At 40.4% G+C, this 21,152-nt stretch overlaps 1 protein-coding gene across 3 annotated transcripts in view; it reads left to right on the top strand.

Moving 5' to 3' along the window:
- The window catches only part of Shrm (shroom), a 58,810-nt gene that overhangs the window by 28,876 nt on the left and 8,782 nt on the right, over window positions 1–21,152 (top strand). For all 3 annotated transcript variants that reach the window (XM_065304688.1, XM_065304689.1, XM_065304690.1), the window contains 3 exons: window positions 16,008–16,413; window positions 16,507–17,303; window positions 17,366–18,526. In XM_065304688.1, the coding sequence (XP_065160760.1) occupies window positions 16,008–16,413; window positions 16,507–17,303; window positions 17,366–18,526 (2,364 nt within the window). The remainder of the gene's footprint in view (window positions 1–16,007; window positions 16,414–16,506; window positions 17,304–17,365; window positions 18,527–21,152) is intronic.

Genomic DNA, 21,152 nt, shown 5'->3' on the forward strand with positions numbered 1-21,152 from the left:
GAAAATCACTAGGAAATTGCTCATGTGAGCGCTCGGATAAATGGATAGATAAATCGATCACTTTCTAATTGGAACATTTCGACATTTGAGTTTTCATCATCAAATTTTTCTGTTAAAGCGTTAAATTAACACGAAAATAAATCATTTTTATAAGGGTGGTTTAAAAATGTCCTATTGTAGGCTATGATTGATTTTTTAAGCTGTGAAAAGTCGAAAAACCGCAAGCTCACGCTGCAGAAACACAAACCTCTGCGCAGCTAATTGAGAAATAAACAGGATTTCCGGTGGCATGTGAAGAGCGCCGACTTGCTCGATTACTTTTTAATCCAAATGGTAGTTAACACGATCCCATGCTTATGTCACACCATTCAAAACTGGCTGGTTTTCCTCTACAATTATAAACAACAATTCGTCGCTTGTCTATTTCTATGTCTTCGTTATGTTTCAATGCAGTCCACTTTTGGTTTTCACTACAACTCGATGTTTTCATAACTAAGCCACAATCGAATGTTTGCAATACGTAATTTGGGCCGCACAATGCGACGCATTATGCGGCTCGTTATTATTGTTATTAATAATAATTCTTGTTTATTATGTCAAGTCATGTTCCTCGCAGCCGCCGCGCGACTCTCCGCGAGCATGTGTAACAATGCGAACGAGCGTAAAAACCGAAAGTGAATTTTCTTTGTGTTGGAGCCACAGCGCCGTGCGGTGTTTGTTGTCTCTTTGCCCTCTTTGTGGATGGCGACGTTCCTCGATCGCGTGCACGTGATCCGACCGGCCACATGCGTGCGTTTTCTAATTCAATTTAAACGATCGCGCGTCGCCGCCGCCGCCGTCGTTATTATTGTCGGCGTGTGCTTCTCGCCGTCGGAGTTTTTGTTTCTCTCGGTCGCCGGTGTGCTGCTGCTGGTGCTCCATTCTTCCGATCGCGTAACCGCGAGTCGCGCGCGCGCGCGGCCTGCCGATACCGTAAACTATGCACCATTGAAATTCGAAAAGAATCAGAACAAACGCGAGAATATCGCCGAACGAAATAAGAAATACAGTAGCAGCTCGCGCGGTCTTTTCTTCTTCAGGCCGGTGCTGGCTTCTCTATTCAGGCTTCTGCTTGTGGTGTGCTCGTCGTCGTTCTGCTTTGGCGATTCGCGCGAGTACCGAGTACATGATGCTCGACGCCGCGCGCGGACGTGTGTGTGTTGTGTTTGTGTGCTGGACGCGGATCGGAGGCGAAGGCGAACAGTAGCGATGCCAATATTTATAACTCAATTAGCCGCGACAAGGGAGTATAAGTATAACCTAACCGACTTGCCCATATTTAGCGGCCGACTCGCAGGACGACTTTTAACTTTTCCTTTGTGGCTCGTGTCTCGTGCGGAGGTTTTTTCTGCTCTCGTTTGGCGTTACAGTATGTTATGTATAATCAATCTTTAATCATTACGTTACTAAACATTGCTAACTATTAATTTTCATTATTGCACAAATACTAATGATTATTTCATTGTTTTTTTGTTCTTTTGGATAAAAAATCATGTTTTAGAAGTACTAAAATGACAAAATGACGAAAATTAATATTAAGTAATCTATCTGTATGGATAAAACAAAAACGTGTTAGTTACAACACTTATAAGTCAAGAACTTCTTGACAGATTTTGATGATCTATGATTCATTGGATTTGTCTCCGCCATGAATAGCAGAATAATCATTAAAATATCAAAAATTATTACTTAAAGGGTGTTAAATAAGGGTTGAAAGTTATTATAGAGATTCAATCATAGTTATAGTTAATGTATCTGAATCCTAGATGGCGCTAATGTGTATTATTCATGTGACTGCTTATTCTGACTGCTTTTTGCTTGTATTTTTCTTATTATCGTGAAATTTATGTGAAACATTGTTGAAAGTATCCCGGGATTAAAAGTAAAAGTGCCCCAAGCCAATAATCATAATCCTGATAAATGAACTTATAAACGCAAACAATTTGAATATATATGTGCACAAAAAACGATCTTGTTGGAATTTGTCTCGTTGGCGATTTACAATTCAACGTCCGCGTCTTGTCCTGTCGCTCCGGTCGAGTTTCCAGTCGCTTGTTATAACATCGAATGCCAATCTATGCAAATGACCGATCGCTGGAACGCGTTCGCCCTTTTTTTGTGCTCGCTGCCCGGGCCGCATGTGCGTCTGGTTGCGTGTCTGGTGCATTCCACGCGCGCGTGCATTTTTTTGTTTTCGTGTGTGCGCCAGGCGCGTTCCGCAAGTGGGCGGCATGTGTGTAAATTATGATTCATAATTTAAGCTCGGCGATTTTTGCCCCGAAAGCAATGCGCGGTTCTCATCGGCCCCGGCCTTTCCAAGTGAAATGTCCGCGCGCACACGTACCAATAAACTAGGCGGTTGGTGTTCGGTTTTTTTTTCAACGCTGCATAACATAATTCGCGTATGAGCTAAGAATTTGACTTCGATTTGACTCACTCGACTGGCTGTAGATACTTTGTAAGTATCTACGTGGTGTGGAGGAGAAGGTGGACGTAAAACGACTACCAGTTACAAGTAGCAGGCGTCTAGCCGACAACAACGTGCAATGAACAATAAACAATCGATAAAAGATTGAATAAAAGGTATTTCGAATTGCGCTCTGGTTGTAATAATCTGGCACAAGGACAAGCATCGCACGGGGCCCAACCGAACAATGCCTAATGCGATTTATCGCACGGCGAATTACACCTTGATTTGATCGGGCAACAAATCGCAAACAAAATATTTGAACTTGAACGGCCAAATTATTAATAATCTTGACAGTTTTCTACATGTTTTCGTTTATTTTAAACTAGCCAGGCGGATTTTATATCTTTTCATCAATAACTGACTCTAATTAATTATTGTTTCAATTGATTTCTTACACAATATTGTTGATTACGTCTTGCAGACTAATCCTATTGCGATATTTCTTTTTCTTCAATTTTTTGTTGTTTTATTATTATTGTATTCTGGGCGAAGATAAGTCAAACAAATCGAAGATCTTAACTGTCAGTCTGACAGTTTTTGAGTTATAAATAGTCTAACACCACCGACTTTATAACAACAGATAAAAATAATATATTACTTGATTTGAACACTTACTTGCAAGTTATTATAAGTTATGAGTTATTATAAGCAAAAATAGCAATGTGTGTTGTATAGAAATCACGTACGCGTGATTTTTCCACATTTTTACCCATGCCCAGGCGTGGTCCTAATCGCAAACGACAGACCGTGGCGGATGGCGGATGTTCCTCCACCTCGCATGGCGCGCGCGGCGTTCGCACCGCATATTGCAAAAGGTCAATCTGTCAATTAAGAACGGGATTGTCTTGTCTCTCTCGGCGCTCGGCTCGCGGCGGCGCGCAATAAAACATTACCTAACTGAATGGCATATACACACGTTCCAGTCGGACCGTTGCTTTGGCCTGGCCCAAGAAGTCCCGACTATTAAGAGAGACCTGCTGCTCGCCGCCGATAAAAGAAAGCAGGAAAGAGTCGAAGCCTGCGCGCGCCGCTGTCTCTCAGTACCACCGAACAGAATGGTGCATTGTTTTTTTACTTTACCATACCGGCGGTTTCTTGTTTAACAATTAGCCTATGTTTTGGGCTTGTTTGTTTATTGTTAAGATCCGTGATTCGCGAGAGTTGATTAATCGTGTGTGTCAGTCATTCTCGGTTTTCTATACGGGGCTTATTATGAATGCTTATTTAGCACTTTTTTGTGCGCAAAACTCGGTTTGACTTGACTTGTGAGCAATTAATCAATTTCTGCAAAAACTGAGTATATATAATAACAGTAAAATTTACGAAAATTTCAAGTAAATATTTTAATTCGTTCCACGCGCACTTAAATTTCACCCAAATATGATTTCTATCATAATCTGTAATAAAATCTTTTTCGTATGCAATTTGTGCCTAATTTTATTATGTTGACAAATAAGTCTCTATAAGAAATGGAAGAAGAAAAAATGCGTCGTGATTTTATTTCTTTCATATTGTACTCGTCATGTCACATCAGCGCATGGTCGTGATGTTCAGGCGTTCATTCATATCTGGCACGACAATCAAAATCGTAAAATGTGCGCTGCTCTCCGCTGTGAATCGCGAGCGACGAGAATCCAAGCATGTCGCGCAGCGCGCTCATGTCACGTTACACTTGCAGTTTTCGTCGGTCGCGCCGCGTTTGTTCTACCAGTTTTCCCATGCATTAAACGCCGTCGTAAATTATCTCTCATCTACCGCCTGACGGTACACCTCCTCCTACACGGAAGATGACAAATTTGAGCATTTAAAACTGCATTTACTAGGAACAAATACACATTAATTAACAAAGCGTGACCGTGCACAAAAATGCGTGTGCGCTGAGCAGCTGAGCGTTTTGTTTGCATTTTGCACACGAGCGAAACCTAACCGCGCATATTTGGTTTGTGATGTCAGCGAGGTGAATTTTCGATGGCGAAATTACATAAATTCCCATGAATCCGCCGCGGAGTTTAATCTACTTACGAAAATCTGGTATCATTAATGTGGAACTCACGTCCGGAAGCTGTACTACCAGAGAGATAGGTGATAAGAGTCGGGACTGGCGAGTTTTCGAGGTTGATGCACAAAGAAAGCGAAATCGGACTTTGCGAAAGTTCACATCGTCAAGTTTACGATCTAACAACAAACAGAACGTGCTCGCAGATCACAACAAACGTTTTCCTAATCATCGACATTCGTTCCGAACAAAATGAAACAATAATATTATTGTAACAATGATGATAGTGCATATATCCGATTCGATTAGAATTACAGGCGACACACACACACACGTAACCCAAACGTCGAATAAAATCGAAAAACGCTGCTGCGGTTGAACCGTTTAGCACCGATTATTTTATTACACAATAATTGAACAATTTTCTACGAAGTTTACGACTCGAAATAAGCAAGCATGGCGATTCGTTTAAGAGTTTTAAGACTTTTGATATTTAAACTTCATGCTTTGGTTATTCGAGATTTGTTTCGACCTGAAATTTGTATATAGCGTGACGAATCGTTAAGTAACCAAGGCTGGGCGAGCAATCTCACAGCAGTTTTGGAAGCATTTTGCATTTTTAATTAACGAAAGAATCCGTTGCGCTTCTGAATCGCGCGCGCCGGGCCGTCCACGAAAAAGTTCACATTTTTCTCACACATTTTGCTGCTATAATAATGTTATAAAATATCCGCCACGAGGAGAAGCCAACAAAACATTTGAAAAACAAAGCACACACACACGCATGTTGTTATTTTCGTGTAATACTCACACATGTGTTGTGTGGTGTGATGTGGCCGGCGTCGAATTTAATATGAAATACGTTTTTATTTACAGCTAGGTATAATATAATTTTTGTTTGCCGGAGACATGCGGACGGCAGGCGATGTCAGGTTGTTAAATTTTAGATTAAGAATATATATGTATCCTGTTGGCGCGCGCGATATGTTGCCAATCAGAGGAGCGTCGCTTCTGCAACGTTTATTATATTTCATTATGTTTTACTACAAATCGATTTTACGCATGTTATATTTTGCGGTTTTGAAGGACGACGTTTAATTGATGATTCGCGCGAGACGAAATTGGCAAACATTTAAGGTAGCGTGGTATTTGACTAAAGAAATGTGGTACTTATTCATAGTGAATTCATAGTTGCTTCATATGTCAACTTGAAATTAGTACTAAAGATGATCGGAGATGATCCGAGTTAAAATAATAATAATTTGGTCGAATATATGAATATATTGTTGCTTTTGCCGACGTTTAACCAATATAATCTTTTTATTATTTTATTTATTATATTTTTATTATTTATTTTTATTATTTATTTTAAATTTAATATTACAATTTTATCACAAATCGATTAAAACTTTAAAGCCACAAAAGGGAATAAATGAATGGTTACTTTAATAAAATAATGGTTATAGGTAATTCTTATCTTGATTGTTTCTTGCTTTTCATCAACCAATTGCAAGAAAAATCCTTTGTTTTTGTTACGAAAAGTAATACGTATTTTGTCAACAAAATTATGTAGATTTAGATTGCAAACTTTTTTTATAGTGTGCAACTCAATATACCTTAAGTTTAACTTTGGTTAGTGTAAATATCACGCATTTATTTTATAATCCATTTTTTAACAACACTCGGGACACTTTGTAAGTACGTGGAGATACTTTATTTCACGTCAAGTTTTATATGGTTGAATTTATTATGCGATGTGATAATTTTTTTAATTCATTTTTGAGACGTTTTGTTTGAAATTTTTGCTGTTATCCTTTTTTTCCGAAAATTCGAGGGTGTACAAAAATTTATTTAGACCATAATTAAAAAGTGATACATTTAGCAACGCCAAAATTTTTAGTATCTCAAAACTGTTAATTTCATTTTCTTTCTTTGCTGCAGAAGCTTTTCCGATTAAGACGTTTGACAGGAGACGGTTTCTTTATCGGACGTTTTTGTTTGGCGGCAAGTTTCATTTTCTCTCGCTGGTTTTTTATGTGAAACCATTTCACTATGCCTTCCAGTATCATCATCATAGGCGATACGTTCTTGTGCCTCCTGTAGTAGCTCTGCATAAACTTCGTAAACTCTTCCGCTTCTCTTTTCATGTTGGTCTTTTTGGCGGGCCGAGTGGTGCTGGTAATTTTGGCACACATTATGCCGGTTACCTAGGTTCCTAGTGGTCCTATTACCATACTTGAGTATTTAATTTATTAATTAACTAATTGCATGCGCAGCGGAAGCCAACAGATAATTTAAAAGATAAGAAAAGAAAATTCGAAGATTGCTTTACTAAAACGTGATGACGTAAAAGTAGTTTTATAAATCTTTGACAGTTGATTTGTAAATAAAAATAAATGATAGATGGTGACTAGATTAATATCATATCCGAAAATTTAGAGTTTTCAACTTTTGAAATTGTCTGTAGGCAACCAATTTAACAGCCTGTTAGTTTTGAAAGCAAAATTTATCACTTCTGTCGTAATTACGCCGGTGTACGAGTACAAATGTACACATTATTAATGGACCCATTTGGTTTCCACCTAATTAATTAGAAATGAAAAGCTAATCAAGGTCTGCGATCCCTTCGGGGCCGGCACCGCGCCAGGTGACCGAAGGAAGATATAAATCATTCGTCATTCACGGCCCCCGATACGAAAAGTGGAGCCACGAACAAATACACACAGCTCACTCACTCACGCTCCGCTTGCATTCGTTTTCCAATCGCAAACAATGAAAAATTTTACACTCTGTTCTCATTCTGTGCGCGGCGCCGCGTTTTTCCATGGAAATGCCTGCTAATTATTTATCCACACTTTAATGTGTAAACTCCGCATTACATGGGCGGATGTGTTGCATTCTATTTTATCGCCCGTGAGAGATTCTAGTTATCAAGTTAGCACACTTTCTTGTTTCCATTTAATTGCGGCGCAGAGATGCACAATTATCGGTAACAAGTAAGATGAGCGATGCGCATAGGATCGATGCATAAAAGGCAAATAATGCGAGAAATTAGTACGCTCCCACATAGAGTGCAATTATATCTGACGCGATGATGCGCGTATCGTTTACCTCCTACGTGCATCTCGCATTTCGGAATCGCGCTTGTCTGATTGTTGATTTTCGTCTTGATTGGTGTTGCTTACCTTTCAACGAGCTGCAAGAGAAATCCTTTGTTTTGGTTAAGCAAAGTAATACTTTAATGTGTCAACAAAATTATGTAGGTTTAGAATTATTGCAATAAGTATGCAACCCAATATACCAATATCCACTGATGTATATTGGTTTGCATCACATTAAATTAAATACCACTCAGTTATTTTTTAATTAAATCTTTTTATTACACCGAGGACACTTTGTAAGTACGTAGTAATATTTAATTTCACGGTTCTCCTCACCCAGATTTTAATTGTCAATGTTAAGCAGAGTTTTACAGCGTTAACCTTTGACTCGCCAGTTGGCTGTGTGATTTACTCGTATTACCTTTTATTGCAAGCGCTCTCGGTGTTGCAAAAAAGCGTAATACTTACATAAAGATATACGCCTCGTGGAAGAATTACAGAATTTCATTTTGTTCGCGCACGTATGAGTCATAACCGCGCCGGGGCGTAGGTAACGATTAACAATACGCAAAAAAAAGAAACGAATAAAATGTGCTAAACGAGCAATGAATAATAAACTGTAGAAATGGGTGCGCGCGGCAAAGAAATTACGACTCATTGGCATTAATTAAATACGCTCATATGCAATAAACATGCAGAATTGGATTTTCTTCCGGTATGACCGCGTCGATCATAATTACTTGGTCACAAAATGAGTTTTCAAGTAGTTTTTTGTTGATTGTTATTGTTGGGTTGTTGTTGTTGGGTTACCTGACTGCCGGGACACCGTTGCAGCGGGAGTCATTGGCACCCAACCGATAAAATTCGTTCTGTCAGTGTGACAAATGCGATGCAAACGTAGAAAACGTTATCCGATCTCGCGACGCGATAAGACGCTGCTCTTCCTCGTCCGTATCGCCGCAAAGGTTTGACAATGCGCTTTGTGGCTGTGTGGTGTCTCTTGAGGTCCTGCGAGAGCAACCTGCTCGCTGGTAACCCAATCCTTGCCACACGCTCCTCGCGATCGTTTTGCATGACCACCAAAGTGGTTATTGCACCGCGCATTATATTTGGCTTCGCACAAAATCCGTAACATTTATTGCTAGCGCGCAGCCGAGTACGGGCATATATCGAAGGAAGCGGGAACGAGCGGAGGCACAAGTCACAGGTTCTCCTCCAGCGTGTTCCAAGTGCTCGTTGCTTGTTAGCCGAACGAGGTTCGCATCGTTCACGTCGTTCACATATTCATTGAACTGGACATGCATTGCAGGCGTACGTGAGTATGTGTGCGGGACATGGTATCGCGGACTCGTGGTTATATCCATAGAAGAGGTATCGAGAACATGGGAGAACAAAGTGTTGTACTCGCCAGGTTCTCTTCTTCTTGGCGGTTGTGCTGCCTAGTCGTGGTTCTGTGTGGTCTTCCAGCGCGAACGTAACGCGGTAGTGACTGGTGACGCCGAATCAACCGCTACCAGAAATACGAGCGCGCCGCTCCACTGCCTGAGGAATGTTTATTGTCCCCAGACAATGTGCGCCGCCTGTGCATGTACGATGTACGCTTTTCCGTATAACTGCACAACAATAGATGGCCAAATGTGCGCGGGAGGGACGCGGCTGGAAATCTAATCGCGGATGTCATTCAAGATGGCGTACTAAGATGCGAATAACGATCGTTTTCAGAAAAATAAAGATCACGGTCGTATTACGTGCGGGAGAATGTGTGGAGTGGCTCAAAATCCAATTTACGTCTAGGTATGATTTTGCAATCTGCAACCAATGCACAACAATTGTTTTACTGTGATTCACTTGCGCTTGCATTTAACATTTTGTGTGTAAGTTTGCGCATACTAAATGCGGTGAAACACATAAAAAGATAATTAGTGAGCTTAGTTATTTCTTTCTTTGATCCTCGATGAAGCAACGCCGAGCTGAAGAAGCATTGAGTCGAGTGAATGTCAAAATTTCTAAAAAGCGTAAAACGTGACCATCGTTATCCCATTTTCTTTCGTTATAATTACGTTTTTTACAATCTCTTATGTCATCACCATCACTTGTGAACGCGCGCAAATCGACAATAAAGAAAATACGACCGACAAACAAACACGATTTGTTACATTTTCGAAGGTGGAAGAGCCGGCGATCAAAACATCGTAAAAGTGCGTGAGGTAAAGTGAAAACAATGATTTTCATCAGTGATGGGCGATATTAGCACTGGTTTAATAGGTTAAGCACATGACTAGAATTAATTTTGATGTAAAAATAGTTTTATGTGTTTAAGCATTGAAATTTTATTTTTATTAAGTACTAGCTTTTGTCCGCGACTTCTTTTCAATAATTTGTAGTAAAAATTGAATGAATTTTTAATTTCTAATAAAAGATCAACGTGTGTGGCGATTCCGCCAATAAAATTTGCGAGTTTATTTTAAAAGAATAGGAATAGCTAATTCAACGCTTTAGCGCCATCAGGGAATCAACTATTAAACTATAATTATGATAGAATCTCTGTAACAATTTTCATCCCTTATTTAAAACCCTTTAGCTTACAATTTTTAATATTTTAATAGTTATTCTGCTATTAGGGGTGGAGACGAATCAAAAAAATCATTGATTATCAAAATCTGTCCCGCCGTTCTTGAGTTATAGATGATGTAACTAACAAATCCCTGTTTTTTATATATTTAGATAGAAATAAATATTTTTAACACCATCTAATGGTTGAGTCTCTATAGCAACTTCCCTTATTTTATGCCATGGAAATGATATTTTAAGACCACACTTAACATGATTACGATTATCCACTGAAATAGTCTGAAAATTGTCTAAAAATTTAATCAAAATCAACTCGGGTGTTTTAGAGTTTTTAGGAAACACTCAAACACATGAACATTTATACACTTATGAAAATATAAACATGTGACTCAAAATTATCTAATTTCTAATGGTCTACGGCGCATGTAATTTTGTACCTCAGCTCATAATCTCATAATTGTAAATTACGACCTGCGCCGTGAAATGATACTAATATTACCCATGCGGTATAGTACAACTTCAGTGATGCTTTTTTACTTAACGCAATAATTTTATTCACCTGCACTGCCAATTTTGGACTTCTCAATTTACACCCAAGGAATTATTTTAATTTACCGTTTTTATTGCGCAATTTACGAGTGTTGTTCCTTACTGCTGCAACGGCACATGTAAGAATATTAACACGTGTAAAGTGTAAACACTCCTCCTTCTATGACCATTTAATTACATAATTTTGAAATTCTTGCAAAAAAGCGAATTGCATTTCCGTGTGTTCCCACAACTGTTTTCACAAAGCGCTTTGGTGAATGGTGAATAAATAGTTAGCTACGTTGTGTTGGTCCATCAATTCCCTGGAACTATCAGGCGATCGATCGATTTATAACGAACTACATAATAGCGCATCGCAACAACAAAGATTTTTGATTGATTTATTTGTGAACAATTTGATGCGCTTCGCAATATTGTGCGCAACTTTTGAACCTTGCTTCTTACATTGTGCCACAAGCCCAATTCGTTTTTCATCTTCGTCCGATTGTTTCCTGCCAGCCATGCCACTCTTCCATACATTCATTATTATTATTACGAGCACCGGGCGACGTTACATTTGAGGATTAGAACATTAGCCGTCATTGTTACGAATCGTAATCGTAAATCGTGTTATAACACACACAATTCCGACTGCGCGCTGCTTTCTTGTTGCTGTTGATAATTTCGCATCGACGCCGAGGTCGTGATTCCCATATAATAGAAAACACGAGTGCTGTGGAATCATCTCGTTTGGTGTTTTGTTTGCTCGGCTGCCACTCTCCTTCGCCGGTTCACAGATTCGTCGGTAATGGGTAATAGATAAAAACGATCGAATGGATATTTCGACGAGTCGGTGAAGTTCGTGCATTCTTTTGTACTGTTAGACATAAATCACAGTACACGCTGCAGACATTCGCGCATCCACTTGGAACACAGAATTCGAATCAACGTCAAACAGTAAAGCACAAAGAGCATCGAGTGGAGCGCACAAAGTACAACATTGAAACGTTTTCAAAACAAAACAACCAGCGAGAACGAAAAAAAAACGTGTTTTGCTGTTTTCATGTCTAAGAGGAGGTTGCACAAAAAACAAATCCCTTTAAATTAGTTTCTGTCTAATGATGGAGTACCTAGTCACGCGGACAAATCAAAAATTCTGTCAAACATTATTTATGGCATGTCTTGAGATAATTAAACACGTAACAATAAATTCTAATATTAATAATTCCTAAATGTCAAGAGGCACAAGAGACACTTATTATTATATCCTCAGTCCAATTATTCTTTGATGTTTCGACGTGTCGAATCGAAATCTTTTAATTACGTTCTCGAATTAATCGTTTCGTATTGGATTTCATTGCGCCGACCAGCTGGGCTTCATAATTTTCGTCGTTACAGTTATACTGCACAAGTTATTATCGGCGCGGAAACGAGCCGCACAAAAACCGAAGACGATCGGCGAACTCGCTCACCAATAAAGGGCACTCGCGCAATTACGTCGAGGAAGAAGTCTAGTTTATTGCCATTGCAATATGTACCTCTGGCGCTCCGAGAAATATTAATTGGTCTCAGCTTTTGTTCTTTTTCGAGGTGGTGCCATTGCGCGCCGAGGAGAGGTTAATGTTGTTTCGCAATTTTGCAATCAATTCCAAGTTTATGTTATTGTAGGAAACATTGAAACTCTGAAAACATTAAATTTATTATTCTTTAACTATGGCGCTATTGTATCGAGTGCATACGGCTTCGCGGTAGAAGAATAAGCATGCAATTTGTTTGTTTTCTTACGTTATTATACATTATTCATGATTATGCGTTTGTTCATCTTTGTGTGCGCGGACGAATGATTAAGAAACGCGTTTTAATACGCGAATGTTTACACAACATGGCGTTTAATGCCTCAATGCAAGCCGTGTGTGTCATTTGATTGAGTTCGTTTATTGCGAGATTGGTGATAAATCAACGCGGCAAACACCTTGTATGCTCATTTAAATAAATCATCATTGATTGAGTCTCATTTACCCAATTACTGAATGCGCACATGTCCCGAATTAATAATTATGTGTTTTGCAACGAGCATCAATACAACAATAGCATTGAATATACGTGATAAGTTTACATCGAGAAATAAACCTTGAAACAATCGATTTGCGTTTTGTTCACAATTGCAGAGGCGAGGGGCGTGCGTAATCTAATTAACGAATTTTTCACGTTTTAATTGACAAACAATGATCGTGCAAGTTCTTCGATATCCGTTTGTTGCTGCGAGTTTCTTTGTTGTTGGATATTAATTTGCGATTTATTAAAAGTGTAATAGGTTTCTTGCCTTGATTCATGATTGTCGACTACTTAATCATAAGTAACTTTGGCAAACCTCATTCTACAGTTTAATTGACATTGAATACAAGACGCTAGAATGATTATAGTTATTAATTAATTGCTTGAAAACAATTTTATCAACATCATTTGTTCAGAAGTCGATAGCGAATTAAATTTAACATTTAACTACTTCAACTTTTTATTTGTAAGTTTATTATGTTAAAAGATATTAACGATTAAAGTTTGGTTTTATAAAATTTTATAAAATTGAGTTTTTTGTTTTATAACTTTGGTTTAAACGCTGTTTTTGATAAAATATTGACATAATTAGATGCATTAGATTTAATTCTGAGTCGATTTTTACGAATAATATCAATCTATGTTGATTGGTTTTCGAGTAATGAATCAATAATAACTAAAAAAAATTACCTGCGAGGGTTACCTACATTTTCTACGAGTTTTTAAGATTGTTTTGCTGCTACCTTTGCTCCGAAGCGTTCGCCGTGTTGCCAGTAAATGGGGGCAACCTATATACGTGCAGCCGATATTAGATATAGAAGTATCGCGATGAAAACAAAATAAAACCGCCGGGAAAACGTGAAAAAACGAACGGAACGGCTTTGTAGCCCAGAGTGTGCCGAGTGGCCGAAGAAGTGTTTGCACCGTGCGCGCACATCTCGAACAAACCGCATTCCATGCTGCTCGCTGCGCGATTGCCTTTTTATTTTCAGCTTTGAACAACCAATGTTTGTTTCATAGAAGCAAACCAAACCATAGAAGAGAATCTTACTCAGCTGGCTGGCAATTCGATTGAGTTAGTATTGTTGAAAAATTTGGACACAATAGTCTGCGAATCTGAAAGGATTTGTACTGGTTTTATAAAGCTAAAGAATATTTTCTTGTTTTTGTTCTTTTGCCCATATTAAGCCGCTTGGAATCGAATAAAATATCAATAATAAACCTATATAGCAGTTACATGCCGCAATGTTTAATGTGACTTATGAAAACGTTTACTCATAGCTGGTCTTCACCAAATTTGGACGTATTTATAATTATATAACACAAACTGTGTTTACATTTGTATTTAAGCTGTAAGTGTGGGTGGTTGAAATCATAGTTTCAACATAAGTTTCTGCGCCCGACGCAAATGCAGCAATTATTATTACAAAATTTATCTTCAACAAAACGAGAAATCGAATAAGCGCAAAATATTTTCATCCTGCCACGACGTTTCAATTAAAATTCTACATGGTATTATGCCGGGTAAGAAACCTACGAAATCATAAAACCCAACTGAGAATAGTAGGTGTCACTAATCAGCGGCAAACGTCGAAAAGCCGCCGATGCCGTTCACTTATTAAACATAACCAAGGCTCGAGCGCATAATCTCCGCGCATGTCTACAACTCCCTGCGTGCTTGTTGCATAGGCAACTTAATTAACACTTAAATTTCTGTGCCAACTGCATCGGATATAAATAAATTTACAGTAATTCTCGTAATTCTCACCGCACAATACAATCGCTGCTCGAAAACTGATTAACCTACGCGCGCCTGCGATTGTGTAATAGGGTTACGCGTTGCTTCATAATGCAAGCATAAACGGATGACATTATCGCGCCGAAATGTTTTCGGAAAAAAAGTAAAATTAAGTTCCTTAAGACCCCCACACTCGCGCACGTTTCGCGGCAGCAAACAGATGCAGGTCGTCGAATGTGTAAATTATACATTCGTACACACATTGTATTCATGGAGCGTTTCGCTCTTCTCCTCGCGTATAATTTACTGCCGTGGTTTGAACTTAGGTTAACGTTACTCGTGTATCTCGCACACCTCGAGACGACGAAAACGTGAGCATGATTAACGAATTATTGTTATGAATGTTATGTGGCTCCTTTAATCTGGTTATGTGATGTGGCGTCGAATCGACTTTGCTGCTCACGTACAAATGGATTATGAGTTTTCTCGGCCGGCGCGCGCAGAGAAAGAAATGAAATTATAATGGCAACGATGAAAGTAACGCAAAGTAGATTAATCTGTAATCCAATCGAATCCGTTGGCGCACAAGTGCCGTTAGAATTTGTGTGTTTTTTCTTTATTTCGAATCATATTTTATTTAAAACGTATTTTAACATGAATGTTTGTTTTTCGCCCTTTGCGCGTGCGTACACCATTCACTTGCGTAAAGTTGCTTTCTTTGTTATTAGCGTTGATGCTTAATTTGACGTTCGGTGATTGCACGATAGCGTGCAATATTGTTCCGCAACGCTCCGGCACGGATAATTTATGGCTGCATTTCGTTACTCGGCGCGTTTTTTCTTCGCGTTGAAAATCAGAGCGATCGTAATATGTATTTTGTGTCGGAGCGCTTCGGGGTGACTATATTTTAATGATTTTTTCGATTACGTTTTGTGAATTAATTTTCGTCGACACAATCTCCTTTCTCCTTGACTTTGTTTGATTTATTCATTCTAATAGATAGAATTTGAACGGCTTAAACATGTTTTTTGTTGATTGTCTATAAATTCAGGGAAATAATTTACGTGAATAGAGGAATACAAAAAATACAAGACATTTCCATTATTTAGGCTTTGCAAATGTGGCGTGGCAATAGCTGCTGCGTCACAATTATCTTTTCTTGGGGGTTGTGCCTATAGATAGTGCAATAAAAGCGGTCCATTGCTGTTATTTACGATGATGCGCCTATCCGTGCTGTGAAAGGCGGGTGACACTTTCCAGAAGACACTTCTGCTTCCCTTTTTTCAATGCAGATAAGCAAAACGTGCTTCTTCGCCGAAAGCACCATAAACCCAGGTACTTACATGCGGTATATTCTTACCTCGCACCCGTAAGACACATAATCTTACAAGCTTTCTTCAGTTGTTTACCAACGGGCGACAAGTACAGACGCGACGAGTTTAAATTCCAACAAAATATTATTTAATAGTTCGGAATGATTAAAAATTAATCGTGATGTTTTACTTGCAGAACTAGAGTGCAGTGTAATGGGTACGAATCGAAACGCAGGACACGCAAAGATATTTACGCGGATAGCATAATGATGCCATCGCGTTCGACGCCGAATCTGCAGCAGGAGACGCAGTCAGGCACTAAGCTGTACAGGAGTTCGTCAAGGGATGCAGAGTCGCCACCTCCAGCACCTCCTGTTCGTGACTCTTCCACACTGAAATCAGTGAAGTATGGACCGGGACATGAAAAATTTCCATCGTGGCCGGTGCCAGCAGCAGCTGAGACTCCACATGCATTGCGTGGACCGCCAAGTGGAGGCTCCCATCGGTCGAAATCCTGGACGGATCACACTAACTACCCTAAGGAACAGGTTGTCACGTACACTAGACCGTACATGAAGCGGCAACACTCGCAAACACAACAGGTAACGATTCACGCATGCATAAACTAAACATTTAATCCATAAAAACCCTACATTAAGTGCTTTAAAAGTACTAAAATAATCTTTTTATTGCAGAAACTCAAGACAGTGATGGAACGCTGCGAAAAAATAAACGGCGACTCGTATGAGCGACGTCTTTACCTGCCACACGTCGATCGCGACGGTAAACAGCTGGGGGATGCAGATTACGTTGTCCCCTCACCTCCGGAACGTGACACGTGCAAACCGCAGCTGACCCAAGCGGATCTTGAACAGTACGCGCATTTGTATCAGCAGGAAACGTCGGAAAACAATAAATATCCGGCTGGGCAGACGGAGCTCGAAAGTTTTATCAAATACTCGCTGTATCCGCATTCGAACGGGGTGCGTGGTGAAGATGGTATCTTAATGCATCTACAAGCTCATCAGAAACAATTATCCTACGCTCAGAGTGAAGGATATCATAGTTATGTGAGCAGTGCTGATTCTACGTCGACGCCATTCTTGGATCGACTGCGGAGAGACAGTGACGCTGTTCCCGGAAGATGGTCGGACGATGATAATAGACGTGAAGGCCGCGACAGTGTGGTGACGACCAGTTCGGGAAGTGCCTCGTCGAGTGAAACTCTCAAGTGGCATGGATCGATGAGTGATGTGTCGATTGCTAGCAGTTGCACTCACTTGGCATCCAACAAGCAGTTGATTGCACATAGTGCTCGAGTGCAAACGCCGCAGCGGCATCATTCCGAAAGTGTGCTCTTCATGTCGAGCGGAACCAATGATGCAAGTCCCGAAGGGTGGAAGCACAAAGAATCGAGAAAGAACAACGCCAACAAGTTGAAGCTGTTCCCTGTTAATACTTACACAGTGAAAGATGATTTGCCATCTAATCGGTATGTAAACTAATTTACATTATGCTTTGATGAGTTCTAAACGAGAGATTGCATCTTTTCAGATTGTCCGATTCGTTAACGGTCGCTGATCGCATCAACGAACTGGAAAAGCAACAAAAGTACTCATACTTGGATCCGGATAAAAAGCACAAGATTCCGGATCCGACACTCAAAGCCATACAGAAAAAGGCCTTGCTCTCGTTCTACGAGCGGCATCAGTCGAACAAAACCAACTGGCGGTCGGAACCACAACTCACGCCGGCCACGCCGCTTGCGGCCAATGCGACTCAAAGTGTGAATCCGCAGCCGCAACCGCAGCGTCACCAAACTCAGTTACCCTCGCGGCGTGCTTCTTCCGCTTCCGATTATTCGTCGAATAACGTTTCGAAGCGAAGCAGTATGGCGCCGAAACATCAACACAGCAACTCCTACGGCAGTTTGACGACGGATTTGTTGGGCCCAATCATTATGGGACCCTCCATTTCTTTGGATGATTGGGTGCCGGAACGGCCTCCCAAGAATCCGCACTTGCGCACTGCGTACCCCGATCTGTTTCGGGAACAGCGCGTGCCCAGCCCTGACTTGCCACCTCCTCCTCCACCAACCGAATTGGACGAGGAAGTGTTCGCCAATGACGATCCACTACCACCACCGCCGACCGAATTAGAAGCAGAGGCTTGGAATGATCAAGAACGGTTACAGGCAGGGAACGCACTGAATGGGGGTGGAAATAGTATTCGGGAAAATACGAGTAGTCATCAATATAGTGCGCAACAAGTGCCTGCTCCACAGGTGGCTGTGTCATCGGCAAACTATGTAAACGAAGATGATATGAAGAAACATATTGTGGGATTGCCGGAGAGCGGAAAAAAATCCGCCAGAGAACAACTGGGCATTACTGTCACTCGAAGTCCAAGCAAAAGAGTGGTTGGTTCTGTAGCGGTGAATCAAAAGGTGGGCAGTAGTAAACCCATGAGAGCTGAACCACTCTTTGACAAGAAACCAGTAGTTAAACTACAACAACGCGCTTCTTTCGCGGAGAGTTCCTCGAAGGACTGTCCGCCTCCATTGCAACCAAGGCAAATGCGAGTTAATCAAAGCATGAGGGCCAAAATGTCAGACCACAGACCCAAGGCTGTGGCCTTGCGGATATCGCCATCAACGGAGAGTCAAAAGCAACATATGATGAAGCCTACATCGCCTGGTTCTCCTAATTATCAAAAGTAAGTCACTTATTATTTTCTATCTAGTTTAAAGCCGTATGCCTCCGAATTCAATGTATAATTGGTTGCCTATGATAAACCGCAACAATGCAATTTAAATTAACTCTTCATGATGAATAATTCATAAAGCATCACAACAGCCGCCCGTCTCTTGATCTTCGGACAGGTGCACAAACCAAACAAAACGGTAAACAATGAGTTGATTCAATGACAATCAAACAGCAAGTCACGAAGTAAACCAACGTTAGGCGAATATTAATAACATCGGATGTTTCTCCGCATGTGATATGCCAACATAGAAAACATGTGCGAGCGTAATGAAATGTAAACGTGTATAACACGGAATTTCCCGCTTCACGTGCTTTCATCGAATTTGCTAATTAAAGTAGATATAAACTGTTGTACGTTACGGCCATTTCGTATCACATTTGCATATTGGCATGCTGAATCATACAATGATACAAAACACATAAATTATACGGCGCTACACCTTAACAAACATACGGAAATAATTACCGAAACGTTGACTTCATATTTCGGTACGAAAACCCGAGGATTAACGTATCTTGTTCAAGTGGTGCGCTTGCGGTGCGTGCAACGAATTTACGTCGTTTTTTATTTGGAAGTTTCGCTCCACCTGTCGCACATCCGGAGTTCAAAAACCGGAACACGAGGAGACGCCGTGGCAACATTTGCAATTGTTTCAAGCATTTTTGAATATATGCAACCGTCGGGTGCAAACCATGCGCGAATTGAGCTCTCCTGGAGCGTTTAATTTCGTACGTGTTCATCGCGATTATGACTTTTGGTTTATTGTCCCTTGAACGGTCAAGGATTTTGTGATTCATACATTTTATGCTTGTTTATACACAACCGTGGAAGAAAATTCGCGGATTACATGGTTGTAATCGGACGCCATTTTGTTTTATCAAGATTACCACGGCGTGCAACGTGAACTGATAATTAATATATTCCGTATGCATGCGTTGTTCGTGCTGCAGGTTGCAAGATTTGCGAAGATTTAAGCGTGAAGATCCCTCTTAGATGTCTTCATTAATTTCAACGCAACCGGCGGCAATTAAACGCCATGCATTTTACATGTTGCACGTGCAATTTTCCGTCGTGCATCTCCACCATCTCTGCCAACTATTGTTCGACAATAGAATGACCATTCGCACGCCGCTGCAATCTGCGAGCGCGCAAACGGCAATCGGAATCTTTCACATGAATCATATGAAAATTTAATAAGCACGTATGCCGCGCGGCGTTAGCGTATGCGATAAGACGTGTCCATTCCGCGATTCGGTCCATGTTTCACGTGTAATGTGTCTTGATTGTTAGGTGCGCGTTGGCGATGGCCGCTTCTTCCGAGATGTTATCTGCGCGGCGCGGCGCAAGCGGATGAAAAGTGTCGGCGTTAATGTTCGCGGCTTGTCGGCTGTTGTCTCACGCACCCAGGAGCGGGTAACAGGTAGTTTATCCCGGCTTTAAAAGGGCTTTAAGGTATTTATATCCGAGCAAATCAAGCAAAACGAAGTTGCGCGACGCATGCAGGAGCGTTGTTTTATTTATGTGATTACAGAGTGGGATTTTTAAGTAACCCGAGTTAATTTAATGTTACGATGTGTTTATCGCCAGTTTACATTAATTTCATGAAGCTGCGCGCCAGGCAAATTAAAACGTGTCGAAGACGAGTTATTTCGAGATGCAATTTTATATTTATCGCGGCTAGACGCATGGGGTGCGTCCTAGTTAGTGGCACATAAAATGTACTAGATATTTATTCTCCCTCGTTCGTGATTTCGGCCCACATTCAAGTGGCAGATGTCTCTGCGTAAACCTATTTTTATAGTTTAACATCTGGCATCTCTTTTATTGTGTTCATTCATGCGCTTCCCTCGTTTTTTGTTTGGTAAAGGTGGCGCGTGGCATACTGAAAGTGTATAAATCGTGTTCAATTTAAAATGTAGGTCCTGAAGTTTATTTATTTATTCGAAAAAGTCGTTAAGTTTTTTTTGCAAATAAGAACCTGACCTGCTTGCAAAATTTTTCGTTAGTAATAAACACCAGCTGATAGATGCGTGTCAATCTCTTTCAATCGAATTCGTACTTCATACATGTAATTATTGTAATTAGTAAACGATTTTTCACTTCGTTAACTTTCGACTTGCAATCCACATTCGGTACGCTTTCTTTCTCTTCGTCTAACTTTCCTCTTCTTCCAACTTCTTGACCTGTATGCGTTTATGCGTCTAAACGTCTTTGAAGCGACCAAGGCATAAATCTACTCCAATACACACTCGAGTTAATGATTCTCGTAACCATCGGTTGGTGTTCGTAATGTTAACACATTCCTAATTGCCGTGAATTTTCTAATCAACTGCACAAACTGCTCAACTGACGAAATGTTATCTTCTAAGATGAAAGGTGAAAAACAATTTTGCCATAAGCTGGAAAGCCATTAAAAGCAAACAAATTAATAATTAAGCGCAGAGTGGTACGGTATAGCTAGGTGTTACTTGAAGTTCACAGGTACTAAAACTTGCTCATTTTCCACATGTGAACCCCGACGCGATCTTCGTGCAGATATACCATTTCTTCATAGGTAGGGAGCTTCGGCGGCCAG

The sequence above is a fragment of the Atheta coriaria genome, unplaced genomic scaffold (assembly GCF_025399875.1).
Source record: "Atheta coriaria isolate IRGN ID8LTWV9N9 unplaced genomic scaffold, Caltech_Dcor_3.1 hic_scaffold_6_pilon, whole genome shotgun sequence".
Classification (NCBI taxonomy): Eukaryota; Metazoa; Arthropoda; class Insecta; order Coleoptera; family Staphylinidae; genus Dalotia; species Dalotia coriaria.